This window comes from Henckelia pumila, chromosome 4 (assembly GCF_033568475.1).
Source record: "Henckelia pumila isolate YLH828 chromosome 4, ASM3356847v2, whole genome shotgun sequence".
Lineage (NCBI taxonomy): Eukaryota > Viridiplantae > Streptophyta > Magnoliopsida > Lamiales > Gesneriaceae > Henckelia > Henckelia pumila.
The window spans coordinates 67,442,284-67,460,419 of NC_133123.1; the positions used below are offsets into that span (position 1 = coordinate 67,442,284).

Sequence of the window (18,136 nt, forward strand, 5' to 3'; positions counted from 1 at the left end):
AATTTTGGCTATCAACTCCAAATTGATTCACCTGGTTTTCCATTGATTGTCTGTATGCATCAAATTCCTGTTGGAGTTGATCTCTTAATTGTTTTGCGATCTTATAATGATCACACCATGCTTCAGCAGTTGTCAACATTTGGAGTTCATACTTTTGCGCCTCTTGCAACTCTTCCTTGTAATCCTTGAGTTGTTTTTCTGCAAATATTTTATCAAAAGCGAGTTGGCTCGCTTCTCTTTGAAATTTGTCCCTAGCCTCCTTCAACTCATCCTTGTCACGGAGCAAACTCGCGATAGTACTCTTGAGTTGCTCAATTTCATTTTCGAGACCCCTAAATGCGTTGGCTTGGTTTGCCATGTTCTCGAAAGTGAGCTTGAGGAATAGGATGGGGCTTGCTCGAAATTTTGGGTAAAATTGTTGCTTGGTGTGCTTTCTTTCATCTATAAAAGTGATTTATATAGGTGCCTAAGGGAGACTAATTTGGTAGGATAATAATATTGATTTGAATGGCCTTGATTCATGCCTAAATTGAGTTCAAATCTTCCTTAGAGTATGACCATAATCATCTCCCAATTCTTGATTGAATTTGATCAAGGATTATGAGAATATAAAATTCCATTTTCAAATTAACTAACTATAATTCGAAAATATGGTATAAGGAGGTTCAAAATTGGAAATCATTGTCTTCCAAATTAAGAAAATAAAAATGGATTGGAATGATCATTTAATCGGGTTATTAAATATCTTTTATAATTGAAAATCTTGAAGATATTCATGTGAATTGGAAGCCTAAGAAATCAAGGAAATTAGCAGAATTAGAGTTTCTATCCCAAAAATTATTGTCGTGTTATTCCGATGATATATCCTTGAAATCAAAATATATCCTAATCATGTTAGTCTAACTTAAATTCCAAAAAAAATCATGGCTTAAAGAATTATATCAAACACGTATGCTAATTAATAATCCCAAAATCAATCTAACTTAAGGCCAAAATATCAGTCTTAAATTTTATATCAGACATAAACACTAGTTCCCAAGTGGTTCTTTCTCACTCTCAATCTTAATTACTTGTCTCCAAAATATTCGTTCTCATTCTAAATCTTACTTACTAGATCCCAAGTGATTCATTCTTGTTCTCAATCTTAATTTCTAGTCCCCAAGTAATTCATCTTCCCAAGTGAATCATTCTTAATTTCCCATCAAGATCATGAACCCAATTTACTTAATTACCTTAATTGGTTCCATCAAGTTCCCTAAAACCCAACTTATCGACATGCTTCTTTTAGCCGAACTTTTCTTAATTCTGTCTATGAGGATTACCCAACCAAATTCCTATTGGATAAATCACTAATAATTGAATTATTATCTTCATATATCCCAAAACCATATTTTCCAATAGTTAGATAGTTCAAACTTAAATTCATCTAACTGAGTTTCTCTTAACTAGAATCACACTAAAATGTTTTCTCCTTAGTTAAACACACAAGATATTGTGTGGCAGATCTATGACTTAAAAATTTCTCTTTTTGGTGATAATCTTAGTATGTCGCATTTCAGGCATGTATACTTCAATTGGATCTTCTTCATCCACGTTCTTTGCGCTAACTGGTGTCGGGTTGTAGCTAACTTGATTGGAGTACTTGCACATCCCATAAATCGTTCAAGGACCAAATTGAAGTTCATTCTAGAATAAGATTACTCTTAACAAATCTATTATATTAGCCACCTATTTTGTCTTATCGGATTCTTTCTCTCCCAACTGGTTTATTGTCCCAGCTGGTCTATCTGAACTAGGGATGCTTCACAACTGAAATTTATTTTTTTTTTTCAGCAAGAAGCTCTTCCCATCCGGATTATGGAACCTGGCGGGCTCTGATACCACTAAAATGTCACGCCCCAGAACCGGGCCTAGTTGACATTGGCGTTGTTTAACAATTTAACATTGAAACAACAAGCCTCGTAGTACAAATCTTGCCAAAAACCAGTCTATTTCATAAACTATAACTGTTTTTACATAGAAAAACACAAGTGCGACAATGCGGAAGCGAAACTGAAATTTAAAGTAAAAATATTTCTTCAACTTGAACTGATCCGTCATCACCAACCCCATAACATATTCTGTTCTTCGTCATCTAACTCATCTTCATTCTTATCTAGGGAGGGAGAGTAAAGGGGTGAGTGTTTTGGGAAACACTCAGCAAGTGGGGCCAATCGTACACACAAATATCGAATATATATACATGATACAAATTCAATAGGAGTCAAGACAGGAGACAAACAGAATACGAAACAAAGAATCAAGACATATCATAACCGAATCATAACTTATACATGGCACTGTTATTCATCTCGTTAATCCTGGCTACTGATCAGTCCCTAATTGTTACTCCTCTAAGGGGACGAGGCCTTAAACGGTTATTATAACCCACCGCATCAGGGCCTTATCATATCATGTTTTCGGAATTTCCTTACCATTTCTTAATTTGAATCCTAACAGTGCATTTCAAGATCTCATTGCATAACAGAGGAATCGTACAGAAAGAAACATGAAACGAAATCAAAGGACATGAAACGAGGAATGTACGATCGAGTTTTCAAAACAGGAACATCATTCTTTTAAAAATATATTTATTCATATCTTATTATAATGACCATGGGCTTTTACTGGTTTTGGGCTCCCTCTGGGGCCTTTTCCCACGCATGGGCTCCCTCTGGGGCCTTTTCCCTCACAGGCTTTTCCCAATGCGCCATTATTCAAATCAGAATCATCACAAACGAACATATCACATGGGTATCAATTGGAACGAAAAGGACAGAATGGATCTGAACAAAGGCTTAGCAAAGGAATGCATAACGAATCATAAGGTACTTCAAAATGAAGCATAACAAAGGATTCATGTGGAACGAAACATATACGGAATCAAAGGACATAAACAAATAGTGTACGATCAAAACTTGAAATGGATACTTGGTGATTTCAAACAAGAATAAGCCCAAACAAAGATTTCGATGGTTTCTTAGAATAATGCTTAGAGAATCAAAATTAACAAAAAGAGTCCAATAGAAACAAGACTCAATGATTTCCATCGAATTGAAACAAAGATGGCTTAAAGAAACAAAAACCCACTTACCTGATTCCCACAAAAATTGAAGTATATTGGATCTTTGGTCAGAACTCTAACTCGAAATTGGATGACACCTCGATCAGGATTTTCAACAGCACTCTTGCTCGACTACTTGTTTTGAACACAAGCTACTCCAGATTCGAAAATTAGGCAGAGTCTCGACCACTATAGATACTAAATTTTGTGAGATATGGAGAGAGCAAAGCTTGGGTTTGGTGTATCTAATTCCTTCAACCTTGAGCTCTATTTATAGGTGAGGTTTAGTAGAAGGTGAAAGGACACTCTTAATGGTCATAAAAGTCCTTAATCATGTCCATAAATATAATTGATGATGGGAGTTTCATGGTTTGTCCTTTGGCTTTCCAACTTCTTGAGTTAATGCCAACATTAATTGAGATAATTAATCTTACATAACTCTTGGTATAATTGCTTTTGAAATTGCATGCATGTAAATTTCTTGATCTTTACACGTTCCTTAGTGATTTTTTAATAACCGATAATCAAATTATTCAATAACATTCTATATATTATTTGTAAAAATCATGTATCGATTTATAAAAGTACTGTAATTATGAATGAGGTGAGAAACTCAATGACGGAACCAAAAATGGTTGTGAAGGGAATAACAAGGAAGTGGGAAATCCTATTTCTATTTATAAATAATACATAATAATTAAATGAATTTCTGAATATATATATATATATATATATAAACTTTTGGTAAGAAATTTTTTTATTTTTTGCCGTATGTATATATGTATACAAGAATGTGACCTTTGTCATTAAACCAACACTAAAATCCTCGTCCGACGCCAATGCTATAGCCAGTTTGGCATCAGAAATAGGCGATGCATGTGAGAAGTGGGGATTTTTCCAAGTGATCAACCATTGGGTGCCTTTGACGTGCCGCGAAAAGATCGAGTCGGCGTCAAGGAAGTTCTTCGCCCTGCCGAGGGAGGAGAAGATAAAAGTGAGCAGAGATGAGATGAACCCTTTCGGATACTACGATACCGAGCATACCAAGAATGTAAGAGATTGGAAAGAACTATTCGATTTCACGGTGCAGACTCCGACAACAATGCCGGTTTCTCATGAACCAGATGACAAGAGGCTCATTGAGTTGATCAATCAGTGGCCTAAAGATCCTCCGGAGTTGAGGTTAGTGGCTATATATGTTGACATTGACATAGATTAAAAGTAAATATTATATGTACGTGAAGAAAAAAGATATATACTAAGTTATAAATTTATTCGACCTAAACTTGAAAACTCATTAATTTGTGTCAAATCTTGGTTTAGTTGAACCTACTCTGATAATTGTATTACCATCGATCGTGCTCAATATTGGATTAACAATAATATTTTTATATGAGGTCAAGCATAGATCCCACATATTTGGATCGAGGATTATCGTTAATAGATCTTGATTAGCCCAATACTCCGACTGTAGGATCATAAAAGCGAAAGATATAGAGCTAGCTTTCTTATGTGAATGAAGGCAACAAACCGATTCACATAAATTTGTTTGTCTTTTGAAAAATTGTTTTAGTCCTGTGATTTTAATTTTAGTACTTTATTTAGTCGAATTTGTTTAAAATAATATAATGATTTGTATGCACGTTGAATTGTCAAACTTGTCACTTAGTATCTAGACTGCGTGACTTGATTGACTTGTTAAATTGAATTGATACGTTTTTCAATCAAGTTGTGAAACACAACATTTAATGTTTAATGCACGAAGGTTACACGGATGGAACTGGAGCATAGATAGGGACACATCATTTAATATTGTAATGCATGCCTAGAATTTAGAATTTGTGATAATTGAATTAGTGTGTGCAAATTGCTCAAAAATCCCCAAAGCAAATATGTTTTTGCTCTGCACTTTCTAGCCATTTTTTTGTACCACATTTTTGTTAATTTATACCACATCTTGTATGATTTTGTACCACATCTTGTATTGTTTTGTACCACATTTTATGACTAGGGACCCCAAAGCAAAACATGTTTGCATTTGAGGATTTTTGAGCAAATTGCCCTTATAGTGTTGTAATATTGCCTATAAATGGGTTAGTTGTCAGAATGAAAAATAAGTGAAGTTCATTCTTTCGTTCCTTCTCAAATTCATTTTCTTCTTTCCTTGTTTCTTCTTTCGCGTATTTTTGTTCTTGCTCATTAGTTATATTAAAGCTTTCGACAGCTGATCACAATTGCTCATTAAAATCCTTGCATATCATTAAATATACTGGTATCCAACAAAATTGTGGTATCAGAGCCACGCCCAATTTCTCCCATGCAAAAATATTCTATTACAAAAACATGTATAAAGATTCATAACTACACCCATTCCCATATTTGATGGGAAAAATTATGAATTTTGGAGAGTCTTGATAAAAACTTTATTTATCTTTAAAGATATTTGGGGGATAGTAGAGAATGATATACCAGAACCAGCTGATGTCGAAACCTTGGCCACTTGGACTCAAGCAAAGCAAAATGAGTACCGAAAAAATATCAAGAGAGATGCTAAAGCCTTATTGTTCATCCAACAAGGCGTAAATCGATCCATTTTTCCTAGAATCATGGGTGACAAAAATTGCAAAAAAGCCTGAGATATTCTAAAAATGGAGTTTCAAGAGTCCGAGAAAGTTATTTTCATCAAGCTTCAATCTTTATGGCGAGATTTTGTTAATTTAGCCATACAAGATAATGAAGATATCCGCACATTTATTTCACGTGTCGTTGAAATAATCAATCAAATAAAAAGTGACGGAGATACCAGTGAAGACAAGAAAATTGTTGAAAAAGTCCTGCGGAGCTTGCCACAAAAATTTGAACATGTTGTGGCTGCAATTGAAGAATCAAAAGATTTGCAAAACTCATGGTGGAGTTGATAGGTTCTTTAGATGCCCATGAAAAAAGAATGAATAAATTCATTGAACCTTCCATTGAGCAAGCCTTTGAATCCAAGCTCAAAATAGTGGAGAAGAAAAAATATGAAGGTGGAGAAACAAACACATCCCAACAAAAAACAGGATACAAGAATTACAGATATTGGGGATGAGAAAGAGGAAAACCACGCTTCAAAAACAGTAAAAGAGGCATTGGTAATATCAATTCTAACTCTTCATGTTTTATTTGCAAGAAACCGGGTCATGAATCAAAAAATTGTTAGGATAGATGCAAAACTTATAAAATTTCAAACCACTCTTATAAAGATTGTTGGCACAGACAAAAAAATGAAGGAAACGAATCCAACTTCATGGATGAGAACGATCAAAAAATAATGTTTTATTCGTGTATGAACATGACAAATAATTCCTTGAATATGTGGTATTGGATAGTGGTTATAGTAATCACATGATAGGTCACAAAAATTACTTCATTAAATTTGATGAAAGTTTCTCATCGAAAGTCAATATGAGAGACGAAAAATTGTAACCTATTGAAGGCAAAGGAACTGTAGCCATGAGGACAAAGGGAGATAACACAAAATTTATTGAAAATGTCCTATATATTCCTGAACTTACTTCAAATTTATTGAGTGTTGGACAATTAATTCAAAATGGTTACTCAGTTAATTTTGAAAAAAATAAATTTAAAATTAAGGTCAAAGATAAGAAACTGATCGCAGAAATTAAAATGGCTTCGAACAAAGTATTTTCGTTGACGATGCCACTGGAGAATAATATCTCATTAAATGTTAAAAAATCTGAAGAATCACTTTTGTGGCATTTGAGATATGGACATTTGAACTACCATGTATTGAGAATGTTGAAACAGAAAAACATGGTGATTGAACTCCCTGATATTGAACTTTTAGATCAAATATGTGAAGGATGTATCTATGATAAAATGCATCGACAACCTTTTCTTAAGACTGCATGGAGAGCAAGACAACCACTTGAACCGATACATGCGGACATTTGTAGACCAACAAGGACATCATCATTTCAAAACAAAAAATATTTTCTTCTTTTTGTTGATGATTTTAGCAGGATGATGTGAGTGTACTTCTTGGAGCAAAAATCAGAAGCTTTTGCAGTATTTGTCCGGTTCAAGAAGATGTTTGAAAGATAGAGCAATCTTCAGCTCAAAATACTCAAAACTGATCGTGGTGGGGAATTCTTGTCTAAAGAATTCTCAAATTATTGCAGTCAAGAAAAAATCCGAAGGTAGTTGACAGCTCTGTACACACCTTAACAAAATGGTGTAGTTGAAAGAAAAAATCGAACCATTGTCGAAATGGCCAGAAGCATGATGAAAGCAAAAGGTCTTCCCAACACTTTTTGGGCTGAAGCTGTCAATACTGCAGTGTACATTCTCAACAAATCACACACGAAGGTCAATCCAAATAAAACTCTTTATGAAGCTTGGCTCAAGCTCAAACCAGAAATCAAACATTTTCGAGTTTTTGGATGTCTGGCTTATTATCTAATTCCTTCACAACATCGAGAGAAATGCAACAAAAAAAGATGAGAAACATAGTTTTATTGGCCACAGTGGTGAATCAAAAGTCTATCGTTTGTTTAATAAAAAAAAACAAACGAGTTAATAATTTCAAGAGATGTACACTTTAATTAAATGAAAGCATGGAACTGGAAAAATAAAAATTCTACTGAATCAAAACAAATAGAAGATTCTGGTGCACGTTCTACAGTTAATATAGTACGCGACCAAAATATATTTGACTCACATTCTGATTTAGAATCCCCTATGAGAAAGATACGTTCACTAAGAGAAATTTATGATTTATCAAATGTTGCATTTTTCTCTTGTGAACCACATAATTTTGAAGAGGCCGTGAAAAAAAAAGTTTGGAAAAAAGCCATAGATGATAAAATTAGTACCACTATTCCGAAAAACAAAACCTAGAACATGCAACTGCTCGTTGAAATCCTTGCATACCATTAAATATACCTGGACCCAACAATTTGATCTTCATTAATTTAATTTTAACTTCATGATCTTTTGTCCTTTCTTTGACTGAATTTTTTTAAAAAATAATTAGGATTACGTAACACATTATATAATTTTACAAATCAGCTTAAAAAACCGTCAGTGTTAAGTGGTTTACATGTACTATCATAACATATATAGTTTTGCAAGAACTTACTGGTATATAAATATTTATAGACAAATTAATATTTATATATTTTTCCAGGGAGGCATGTGAAGAACATGCAAAAGAAATGGAAAAACTAGCTTTCAAGTTGCTGGAACTCATAGCCTTAAGCTTAGGCTTGAAAATAGATGGGCTACACGGATTTTTCGAGGACCAGACGAGCCGGATAAGACTCAACTACTATCCACCCTGCCCGGTTCCACACCTGACTCTTGGCGTAGGACGACACAAAGATGGTGGTGCCTTGACTGTTGTTGCCCAAGACGATGTAGGTGGGCTGGAAGTGAAGCGAAAATCCGACGGAGAGTGGATTTTTGTGAAGCCTATTCAGAACGCCTATATCATAAATGTCGGCGACATAATCCAGGTGAAATCGATTGCATCACAAAATTAAGAAATTCAGCTTACATATTATAAATTTTTGTTTGATATTTTTGGTGTAGGTTTGGAGCAATGACAAGTATGAGAGCGTGGAACATAGAGCAGTGGTGAATTCTGAGAAAGCAAGGTTGTCAATTCCATACTTTTTTAACCCAGCGCATTATACTTTGGTTGAGCCTCTTCAGGAGCTTATAAATGACCAAAATCAGCCCAAATACAAAGGATACAACTGGGGCAAGTTTCGTACCACAAGGAACCTCGGCAACTTCAAAAAGCTTGCTGTAGAAAACATTCAGATATCACGTTTCAAGGCATGAATTAAATTGAAGGAATCGCAATATATAATGATTGTTAATTAAAAGCTAGCTGTACGTCTATATGTGTCAGTCATATATATGAACAAAATAAATTCTCAAGAAGACAAAATCGAATAAATTTTCAATTACTCTTTGGTGTTGCACCACAAGACATTTAATTATAATCTTGAGTTTCGAACGTTAGATCTTATCTCATATTTAGGACATTGTGTCGTATGAATTACAAACATGAATATATTATAATTTGTCACGGGCATTTGTGATCAGCATAATATAAGAGCATGAAGCTTCACCGTAATTTTTGTCAAATGCAACAAATTACATGAGATGGCATCACTGACAAAGTTGGAAGAGATAAATAAAATCCTGCAAGAAATTTAGCAGAAGTATCACCAGAGGCGGAGTTAGGATTTTGGTTGAGTATATGCAACAATATATTATAATTATAACACAAAAAAAAAAAAACACATGTTAATCTAGAACCAAAAATATTGTGTCTTATGTTCGAACACAAATTACACCGGTTAGAAGAACATTTACTTGAAGAAAAAACGCCAAAAAAAATGACGAAAAACATTGCGTACAAAATTCGTAATCAAAAGTAAATTTGGGTGAAAATGTAAACTCTACATTCGAAAAAATAAGCATGAATTATATTCACCCCAGATTGCAAAAAGAGCATAAAATCTAAAAAAAAATTAATAATTGATGAACATTGAAAGAAAAAGTAAACTTAAAATTTGATGAAATTGTGGGTTTTTAAAGAATTTGAAATATGAAACAAGAAATATCAATTGTAATGGTTGTTAATCAAAATTCAAAACGCATGACACTTATGACTCGTAGGAATAATACATTGTACAAACTGTGTAGATGAGGTAAAAATTTGTATAATAAAATTTGGGTCCAAAAATTTATAAAAAAGAAAATAACTATTGTTTTTTAGGTTAATTAGTGTGAACAACTAAACATATAGATAATTGCATAAACCAAAAAAAAATTTTGAACCTACAAATTATACATAATATATATACACACAAACACTATATATTAAATAAAATCATGTTAGTGACATACCAAAACATCAATAAATTTCACACAAAAATTTAATTTTTGCACAAATGACATTAAAATTTTATAGTATGTATATATATATATACATATATGTATATATATAAATATTTTGGGCATTATATATAGAACATTTTTCTGGTCCCAGTGGGCAGCAACCTACACTGGGCCTAAGCTGGCTCCGCTCATGAGTATCATTATCTACTATTTTTTTATTTCAAATATGTAGCTTTCATTGTGAATTTTCTTTTTTGTCCCTCATTATTTCACATTATTTTCTCCATTTTCCTGTCCTTTTATGCCTCCCTTCATGTTTGTGTCAATATTAAATATTATTAGTTATTAAATTTTAAAGAGAGTGACTTAATTATATTCCTTTTAGTTTATTGTTGTGTTAGATAAATTTTTTTTACATAATTTTTTGTTCATCCAATTTTTTATGGCTTGTCATTGTTCAATTAAAATTAAAATTAAAAATCTAATATATTTGTCTTCCTCTTAATTTATTGTTGTGTAAGATAATTTTGTCACATAAATTTTGTGGTTACATAATTTTTTGTTCATTCATTTTTTATGGCTTGTCGCTGTTCAATTAAAATTAAAATTAGTAATATAATATATGTTAATTAAGGGGAGATGAATTGTGTAGTATCCATTTTACCTTTGTGTCAATATTGAAGATTATTAATTATTATTAATTATTAAAAATTAAAGAGAGTGAGTTCCATTGTCTTCCTCTTATTTTTTTGTTGTGTTAGATAATTTTGTTACATAATTTTTTATGATTACATATTTTGTTCATTCGATTTTTTATGGCTTGTCACTGTTCAATTAAAATTAAAATTAAATAAAGCTATGTGAGTCTTAATTTGTTGATGTGTTAGATAATGTTTGTTCTTGCATAATTTTTTGTGATTACATAATTTTATTATCTCATGTGAACAAGGATGATGAATCTTTTGTTTTCTCAAATAAATCTATATAAATATCAAATTTTCACTGAATTAGAAAAACTAAATGTCACCAAATAGTATACCACATGCAACGCACGTTTTGATGCGATTACGGATAGCTCGCATGTTGATCACGTGGCTAAGAATCAGTTGGAGATGCCTAGAGGACCAATTACGAGAGGTCGAGCTAAGAGATTCAAAGATGCGCTTCATTCATTGATGATGAATTATCAAGAAGACATTGGAATGCTTGAAGATCACTTTGAAGGATGCTACAATATGATTGAAGCCCAAAGAAGTCAAGAAAGCAGAGAAAATGTCAAAGAGAACACAAAAATAGGTGACAAAGCCCGAGAGGCATGCGCGCCCGCGCTTCCTTGAAGGTTTGAAGACTTTGAGGCAGAGTGTTATACGCGCCCGCGCAACTTCCACGCGCGCCTGCGCGTCAGTCCAGAGAGCTATGCGCACCCGCGCGTCAACTTCGTGCGCCCGCGCTTGACCCAAGTGTTTTCAAGATTTTTGGACAGAGTCTTATGCGCGCCCGCGCCTGTCCACGCGTGCCCGCGCCTGTAATCTCTCTCACACAGTTTGACGTTTTGTGTGTGTGCGAGACTTTTTGATATTTTTGGCATGATTTTTTTTTATTTTGAGTCTTTTATTCCTACTAGGAAACTTTTAGGAAGATATTATCATAACTTTAGATATATTTTTGAATTATTTCGCGATATCTTTTATTATTTGTAGTTGTATTAAAAATACAACAAAAACATTCATAATTAATATAGAATTCAGATTTTTGATATTGATCAATTAAAATTCTCTCTATAATTTTTATTAAGCTTTTGCTTGCTCAAAAAAAATCAAACTTATCAAAGTTTTCAACTTTGTGGCGTTTGTCGATTGATTATCATCGTGGGTTTCCAGAAACAGGTTTTCTGAAAGTCCCGTTGTGATAAATTGTTTTTCTCTTCGTGATTGTTTGTAGCTAGTTTCAAGTAAACTAGAGGTGAATAATCCAAAATCTTTACTTGTTTTTAATATTTGGCAATTTCTTGATTTCTTTTGTTATTGGATTGAGGGTATGATTTTAATATAGTCGTGTTTGCCTTCCATACATTAAGAATTTATATCATTTGGTATCAAAGCCAAGGTTTTGAATCAAGTAAGTATATATCTACATCTATATCTGTTCTTCATATTCTTGTTCTTCATCTTTCGTTCTTCATCTGAGTCTATTCTTTTGCAAATTCTAATTTGTTTCTGTGTCAATCTTGTCGCCCAAGTTTCGTGTCTTGTGCTACAAGTTATCTCAAAAAAAAATCGAAAAAAAGTTAAAAAAAAAGGGTGAAAAAAAAATCGGTCAAAAAAAAAATAGAAAGACCGAAAGCTTCAAAAAAAATAAAATAAAATAGAAGAAGCAAGATAACTTGTGAACAAGTTTTGTTCTTGTTCATCCTTGGGTGCATGTCGAAATTCGAGCATCTATAAATTTCTTATTCTTGTTTTTGTCAATCTTCGAGAGTCGATCTTCAAGCGTCTAAAAGTTGTGCACTAGAGAGTTTGATTCACTGTTATACCAGGAAAAAGCCTACATAAATTTTGAGTGAAAAGAAAAAGAGTGATTGAGTGAATTCGTTTGGAGGGACTTGTGAGAACTTGTGTGAGGAATTTTATTACTAACTTTTCTTGCAGGTACGATGAGTTCTAATAGTCAAAATTTTTCAAAGGAAGATTTGAGTACGATGATAAGGGAAGCGATGAGAGCTGAGTTGGAAACGATGCATGAAAGAATAAGTAAACTTGAAGTTAGTGAGGATGATGAGAGTTTTGGTGAGAATTCGGGTAGGAATAGGCGAGGTCAAGAGGATGAAAGAAATAAAAGAGAAGCAATGCGAGAGAGATATACTGAAGGGGGTAGAGAAGATGGGAATATTAGTGGGATTAAGATGAAAATTCCATCGTTTCATGAGAAATCTGATCCAGAGGCTTATTTGGAGTGGGATATGAGAGTGGAGTCGGTGTTTGATTGCCACAACTACAGCAATTCAAAAAAAATAAAGTTAGCAGTTATTGAGTTTGTGGATTATGCTCTAATTTGGTGGGATCAGCTGGTTACAACTAGGAGGAGAAATCGTGAGAGGCCTGTTGAAACATGGGAAGAGATGAAGCAAATAATGAAGAAAAGGTTTGTTCCTAATTACTATTATTGTGATATGTTTAAGCGATTACAGAATTTGAAGCAAGGCTCGAGGAGTGTAGAGGACTACTCCAAGGAGTTGGAGATTACTATGATTCGGGCTAACATTGAGGAGGATAGTGAGGCAACCATGGCTCAATTTCTGTGTGGTTTGAATAGAGATATTCAAGACCAAGTGGAGCTACGACATTGTGTGGATCTTGAGGAGATGGTACAATTAGCTATGAAAGTGGTGCTGCAGCTTAAAAGGAGAGGCATTGGTCGAGTATCCTCGGGTGGAGGAACTACTACACCTTGGCGTCCAAACGTTGATAAACGAGAGGATGTCAAGACGGTGTCCAAACCAAAAGTTGACACCAAGCAAGAAACACCAAAGCAAGGAGGGCAAGGTAAATCTGAAACTCCCAATAATCGTTCTAGGGACATTAAATGCTTTAGATGTCAAGTTCTTGGTCATATTGCTAGTCAGTGTCCTAATAAAAAAATAATGATTGTGAATGATGGTGGTGAGATTGAATCGAAGAGTGAGGAGGAGAATTATGATGATATGCCTACGTTGGAGGATCCCGATGACAAGGGATATAATGCAGTTGTTGGTGAGTTGTTGGTGACTAGGAGAGTGTTGAATGTGCAACAAAAGGAGGAGGAAGAAAATCAAAGAGAGAACTTGTTTCATACTTGATGCTTTGTGAAAAACAAAGTGTGTAGTGTCATCATTGATGGGGGTAGTTGTACTAATGTGACGAGTAGTGAGCTTGTTGAAAAATTGAGTTTGCCTACTTTAAATCATCCTCAACCATATAAATTGCAGTGGTTTAATGATAGTTCCGAAGTGAGAGTGACTAGGCGAGTTGTGGTGCCTATCTCAATTGGGAAATATGAAGATGAAGTAGTGTGTGATGTAGTGCCTATGCAAGCATGTCATATCTTGTTGGGTAGACCGTGGCAATTTGATAGGAAGGTGACACATGATGGTTTTAAGAATCGTTATTCTTTTACTATGAAAAAGGAATCTGTTGTATTGTTGCCTATGACTCCAAAGCAAATATTGGAGGATCAGTTGAACAAGAAAAAGAAAGAAGAGGCCAACAAAAAGAGTGAACAAAAAAGTGAGATGGCCTTAGAAAAAAAGAATGAAAGAAAAAAAGATGAGAAAAAAATTGAGAGGAAAGAGGCCGATAAAAAAATATACATGGCCCAAAAGAGTGAGTTATGAGAGATTTTACATGTGCATACTCCACTTGTGTTAATTTTCTATAAGGAGATTCTTCTTAACACAAGTGATATAACTGGAAATATTCCGAGCAGTGTTGTTTCTCTCTTGCAGGAATTTGAAGAACTATTTCCGGAGGATCTACCTCAAGGATTACCACCTTTGAGGAAAATTGAGCATCAAATTGATCTTGTACCCAGAAGTGCATTACCGAATCGTCCAGATTATAGGAGTAATCCGGAGGAAACAAAAGAGATACAAAGGCAGGTAAGTGAACTTCTCGATAAGGGATTTGTGCGTGAGTCTATGTCTCATTGTGTTGTACCTGTTTTGTTAGTACCTGAGAAAGACGGTTCATGGAGAATGTGTGTTGATTGTAAAGCCATTAACAATATTACCATTAAGTATATGCATCATATTCCTAGACTAGATGATATGTTGGATGAATTGCATGGCTCTAGCATCTTTAGTAAAATTGATCTTAAGAGTGGTTACCATCAAATTCGGATGAGAGAAGGTGATGAATGGAAAACTGTTTTTAAAACTAAGTATGGATTGTATGAGTGGTTGGTTATGCCATTTGGGTTAACTAATGCACCTAGTACTTTTATGAGGTTAATGAATCATGTTTTGCGTGCTTATATTGGAAAATTTGTTGTGGTCTATTTTGATGATATCTTGGTGTATAGCAAAAATTTGAATGAGCATGTTGAACACTTGAGAATTGTGTTAATCACACTAAAAGCTGAACATTTGTATGTTAATTTGAAAAAGTGTGTGTTTTGTACAAAAGAACTTGTGTTTCTTTGTTTTGTTGTGAGTGCTCAAGGTGTCAAAGTTGATGAGGACAAGGTAAGTGCAATTCGAGATTGGCCAACACCTACTTCTATTGGTCAAGTTCGGAGTTTTCATGGTCTTGCAAGTTTTTATAGGAGATTTGTAAAAGATTTCAGCACTTTGGCGGCTCCTATGACTGCGGTGATAAAAAAGAACGTTCCATTTCATTGGGGCGAGGAGCAAGAAAAGTCTTTTGATATTATTAAACAAAAATTAATTAATGCTCCTTTACTTGTATTACCTGATTTTTCTAATACTTTTGAAATTGAATGTGATGCGTCAGGTGTAGGAATTGGTGGTATTTTAATGCAAGGTGGACGGCCAATTACATACTTCAGTGGAAAGCTAAGTGGAGCAGCGTTGAATTATCCTACATACGACAAGGAGTTCTATGCCTTGGTTCGTGTGCTTGAAACGTGGCAGCATTATTTGAGGCCAAAAGAATTTGTGATTCATACGGATCATGAATCTTTGAAGCATCTCAAAGGAAAACAAAAGCTGAACAAGAGACATGCCAAGTGGGTGGCGTTTGTAGAGACTTTTCCCTACATTATAAAGTACAAGCAAGGGAAGGAAAACGTGGTAGCGGATGCTCTATCGCGACGGTATGTGCTTCTATCTACTCTAGATTCTAAGTTTTTAGGATTTGAGTATGTGAAGGAATTGTATGCTAGTGATCTTGATTTTGGTGAGATTTATGTGTCATGTTTGCATGGTACAAAAGATAAATTTTTCATGCATGATGGGTATTTGTTTAGGGAAGATAAGTTGTGCGTGCCTAAATCATCCATTCGTAAGTTACTTGTTAGGGAATCACATGGGGGTGGTTTGATGGGACATTTTGGTGTGGCAAAAACTTATGATGTTTTGCATGAACATTTTTATTGGCCACATATGAAGCATGATGTTGAGAATATTTGTGAGAGATGTGTAACTTGTAGGAAAGCTAAGTCTAAGACACAACCATACTCCACTTCCAGTTCCTAGTGAACCATGGGTAGACATTTCTATGGATTTTGTTTTAGGATTACCAAGGTCTAAGAAGGGGAGGGATTCTGTGTTTGTGGTGGTTGATAGATTTTCTAAGATGGCTCATTTTATTGCGTGTCATAAATCTGATGATGCATCTCATGTTGCGGACTTATTCTTTAATGAAATTGTTAGATTGCATGGCATGCCTAGGAGTATTGTGTCTGATAGAGATACTCGTTTCTTGAGCTACTTTTGGAAAACATTATGGTGCAAGCTTGGTACTAAATTACTGTTTTCAACTACATGTCATCCTCAAACGGATGGTCAAACTGAGGTTGTTAATAGAACGTTAGGAACTTTGTTGCGTACTATAATCAAAAAGAATTTGAAGAGTTCGGAAGAATGTTTGTCATTTGTTGAGTTTGCCTATAATCGCAGTGTGCATTCTACTACAAATTTTTTGTCATTTGAAATTGTGTATGATTTTAATCCTTTAACCCCATTGGATTTAATGTCTTTGCCTATGAGTGAAAGAGTTAACATGGATGAAAAGAAAAATGCTGAATTTGTGAGAAATTTGCATGAGAAAGTTAAGGCAAACATTGAAAAGAAGAACTTGCAATACACGAAGCAAGCAAATAAATGTAAAAAGAAGGTTGTATTTGAACCGGGTGATTGGGTTTGGTTGCATTTGCGGAAGGAGAGTTTTCCGAAGAAGCGGCGTTCTAAGTTGTTACCTAGAGGCGATGGACCTTTCCAAGTCTTGGAGCGGATCAATGATAATGCCTACAAATTAGACTTGCCAGGTGAGTATAATGTAAGTACTACTTTTAATGTTTCTGACTTGTCGTTGTTTGATGTAGATGATGATCGAGATTTGAGGACAAATCTTTTTCAAGAAAGAAAGGATGATGCGATTACGGATAGCTCGCATGTTGATCACATGGCTAAGGATCAGTTAGAGATGCTTAGAGGACCAATTACGAGAGGTCGAGCTAAGAGATTCAAAGATGCGCTTCATTCATTGATGATGAATTATCAAGAAGACATTGGAATGCTTGAAAATCACTTTGAAGGATGTTACAATATGATTGAAGTCCAAAGAAGTCAAGAAAGTAGAGAAAATGTCAAAGAGAACACAAAAATAGGTGACAAAGCCCGAGAGGCATGCGCGCCCGCGCCTTGTTCCACGCACGCCCGCGCGTCCTTTCAGGTTTGAAGACTTTGAGGCAGAGTGTTATACGCGCCCGCGCAACTTCCACCCGCGCCCGCGCGTCAGTCCAGAGAGCTATGCGCGCCCGCGCGTCAACTTCGTGCGCCCGCGCCTGACCCAAGTGTTTTCAAGATTTCTGGATAGAGTCTTATGCGCGCCCGCGCCTGTACTCTCTCTCACACAGTTCGGCGTTTTGTGTGTGTGCGAGACTTTTTGATATTTTTGGCATGATTTTGTTTATTTTGAGTCTTTTATTCCTACTAGAAAACTTTTAGGAAGATATTATCATATTTTTAGATATATTTTTGAATTATTTCGCGATACCTTTTATTATTTGTAGTTGTATTACAAATACAACTAAAACATTTATAATTAATATAGAATTCAGATTTTTGATATTGATCAATTAAAATTCTCTCTAGAATTTTTATTAAGTTTTTGCTTGCTCAAAAAAAATCAAACTTAACAAAGTTTTCAACTTTGTGGCGTTTGTCGATTGATTATCCTTGTGGGTTGTCAGAAACAGGTTTTCTGAAGGTCCCATTGTGATCAATTGTTTTTCTCTTCGTGATTGTTTGTTGCTAGTTTCAAGTAAACTAGAGGTGAATACTCTAAAACCTTTATTTGTTTTCAAGATTGGACAATTTCTTGATTTTTTTGTTATTGGATTGAGGGTACGATTTTAATATAGTCGTGTTTGCCTTCCATACATTAAGAATTTATATCACGT

General features: G+C 34.6%; 1 protein-coding gene across 1 annotated transcript; it reads left to right on the forward strand.

The window, feature by feature from the left end:
* Positions 1 to 2,702: 2,702 nt before the first annotated feature.
* LOC140861132 (protein LATERAL BRANCHING OXIDOREDUCTASE 1-like) lies at positions 2,703 to 8,993 on the forward strand. Its single transcript, XM_073264142.1, has 4 exons — positions 2,703 to 2,867; positions 3,894 to 4,285; positions 8,292 to 8,619; positions 8,696 to 8,993. The coding sequence occupies exons 1-4, from the start codon at positions 2,703 to 2,705 to the stop codon at positions 8,948 to 8,950; spliced, it is 1,140 nt and encodes a 379-aa protein (XP_073120243.1). The 3' UTR covers positions 8,951 to 8,993.
* The last annotated feature ends 9,143 nt before the right edge of the window (positions 8,994 to 18,136 follow it).

What these genes read in the sequence shown, in the direction of transcription:
- LOC140861132 (XM_073264142.1), top strand. Translation starts at nt 2,703, where the DNA reads ATGGGCTCCCTCTGGGGCCTTTTCCCTCACAGGCTTTTCCCAATGCGC. An exon ending in AATGCATAACGAATCATAAG is followed by an intron (nt 2,868 to 3,893) that starts GTACTTCAAAAT and finishes TATGTATACAAG; the next exon opens with AATGTGACCTTTGTCATTAA. An exon ending in ATGTCGGCGACATAATCCAG is followed by an intron (nt 8,620 to 8,695) that starts GTGAAATCGATT and finishes TTTTTGGTGTAG; the next exon opens with GTTTGGAGCAATGACAAGTA.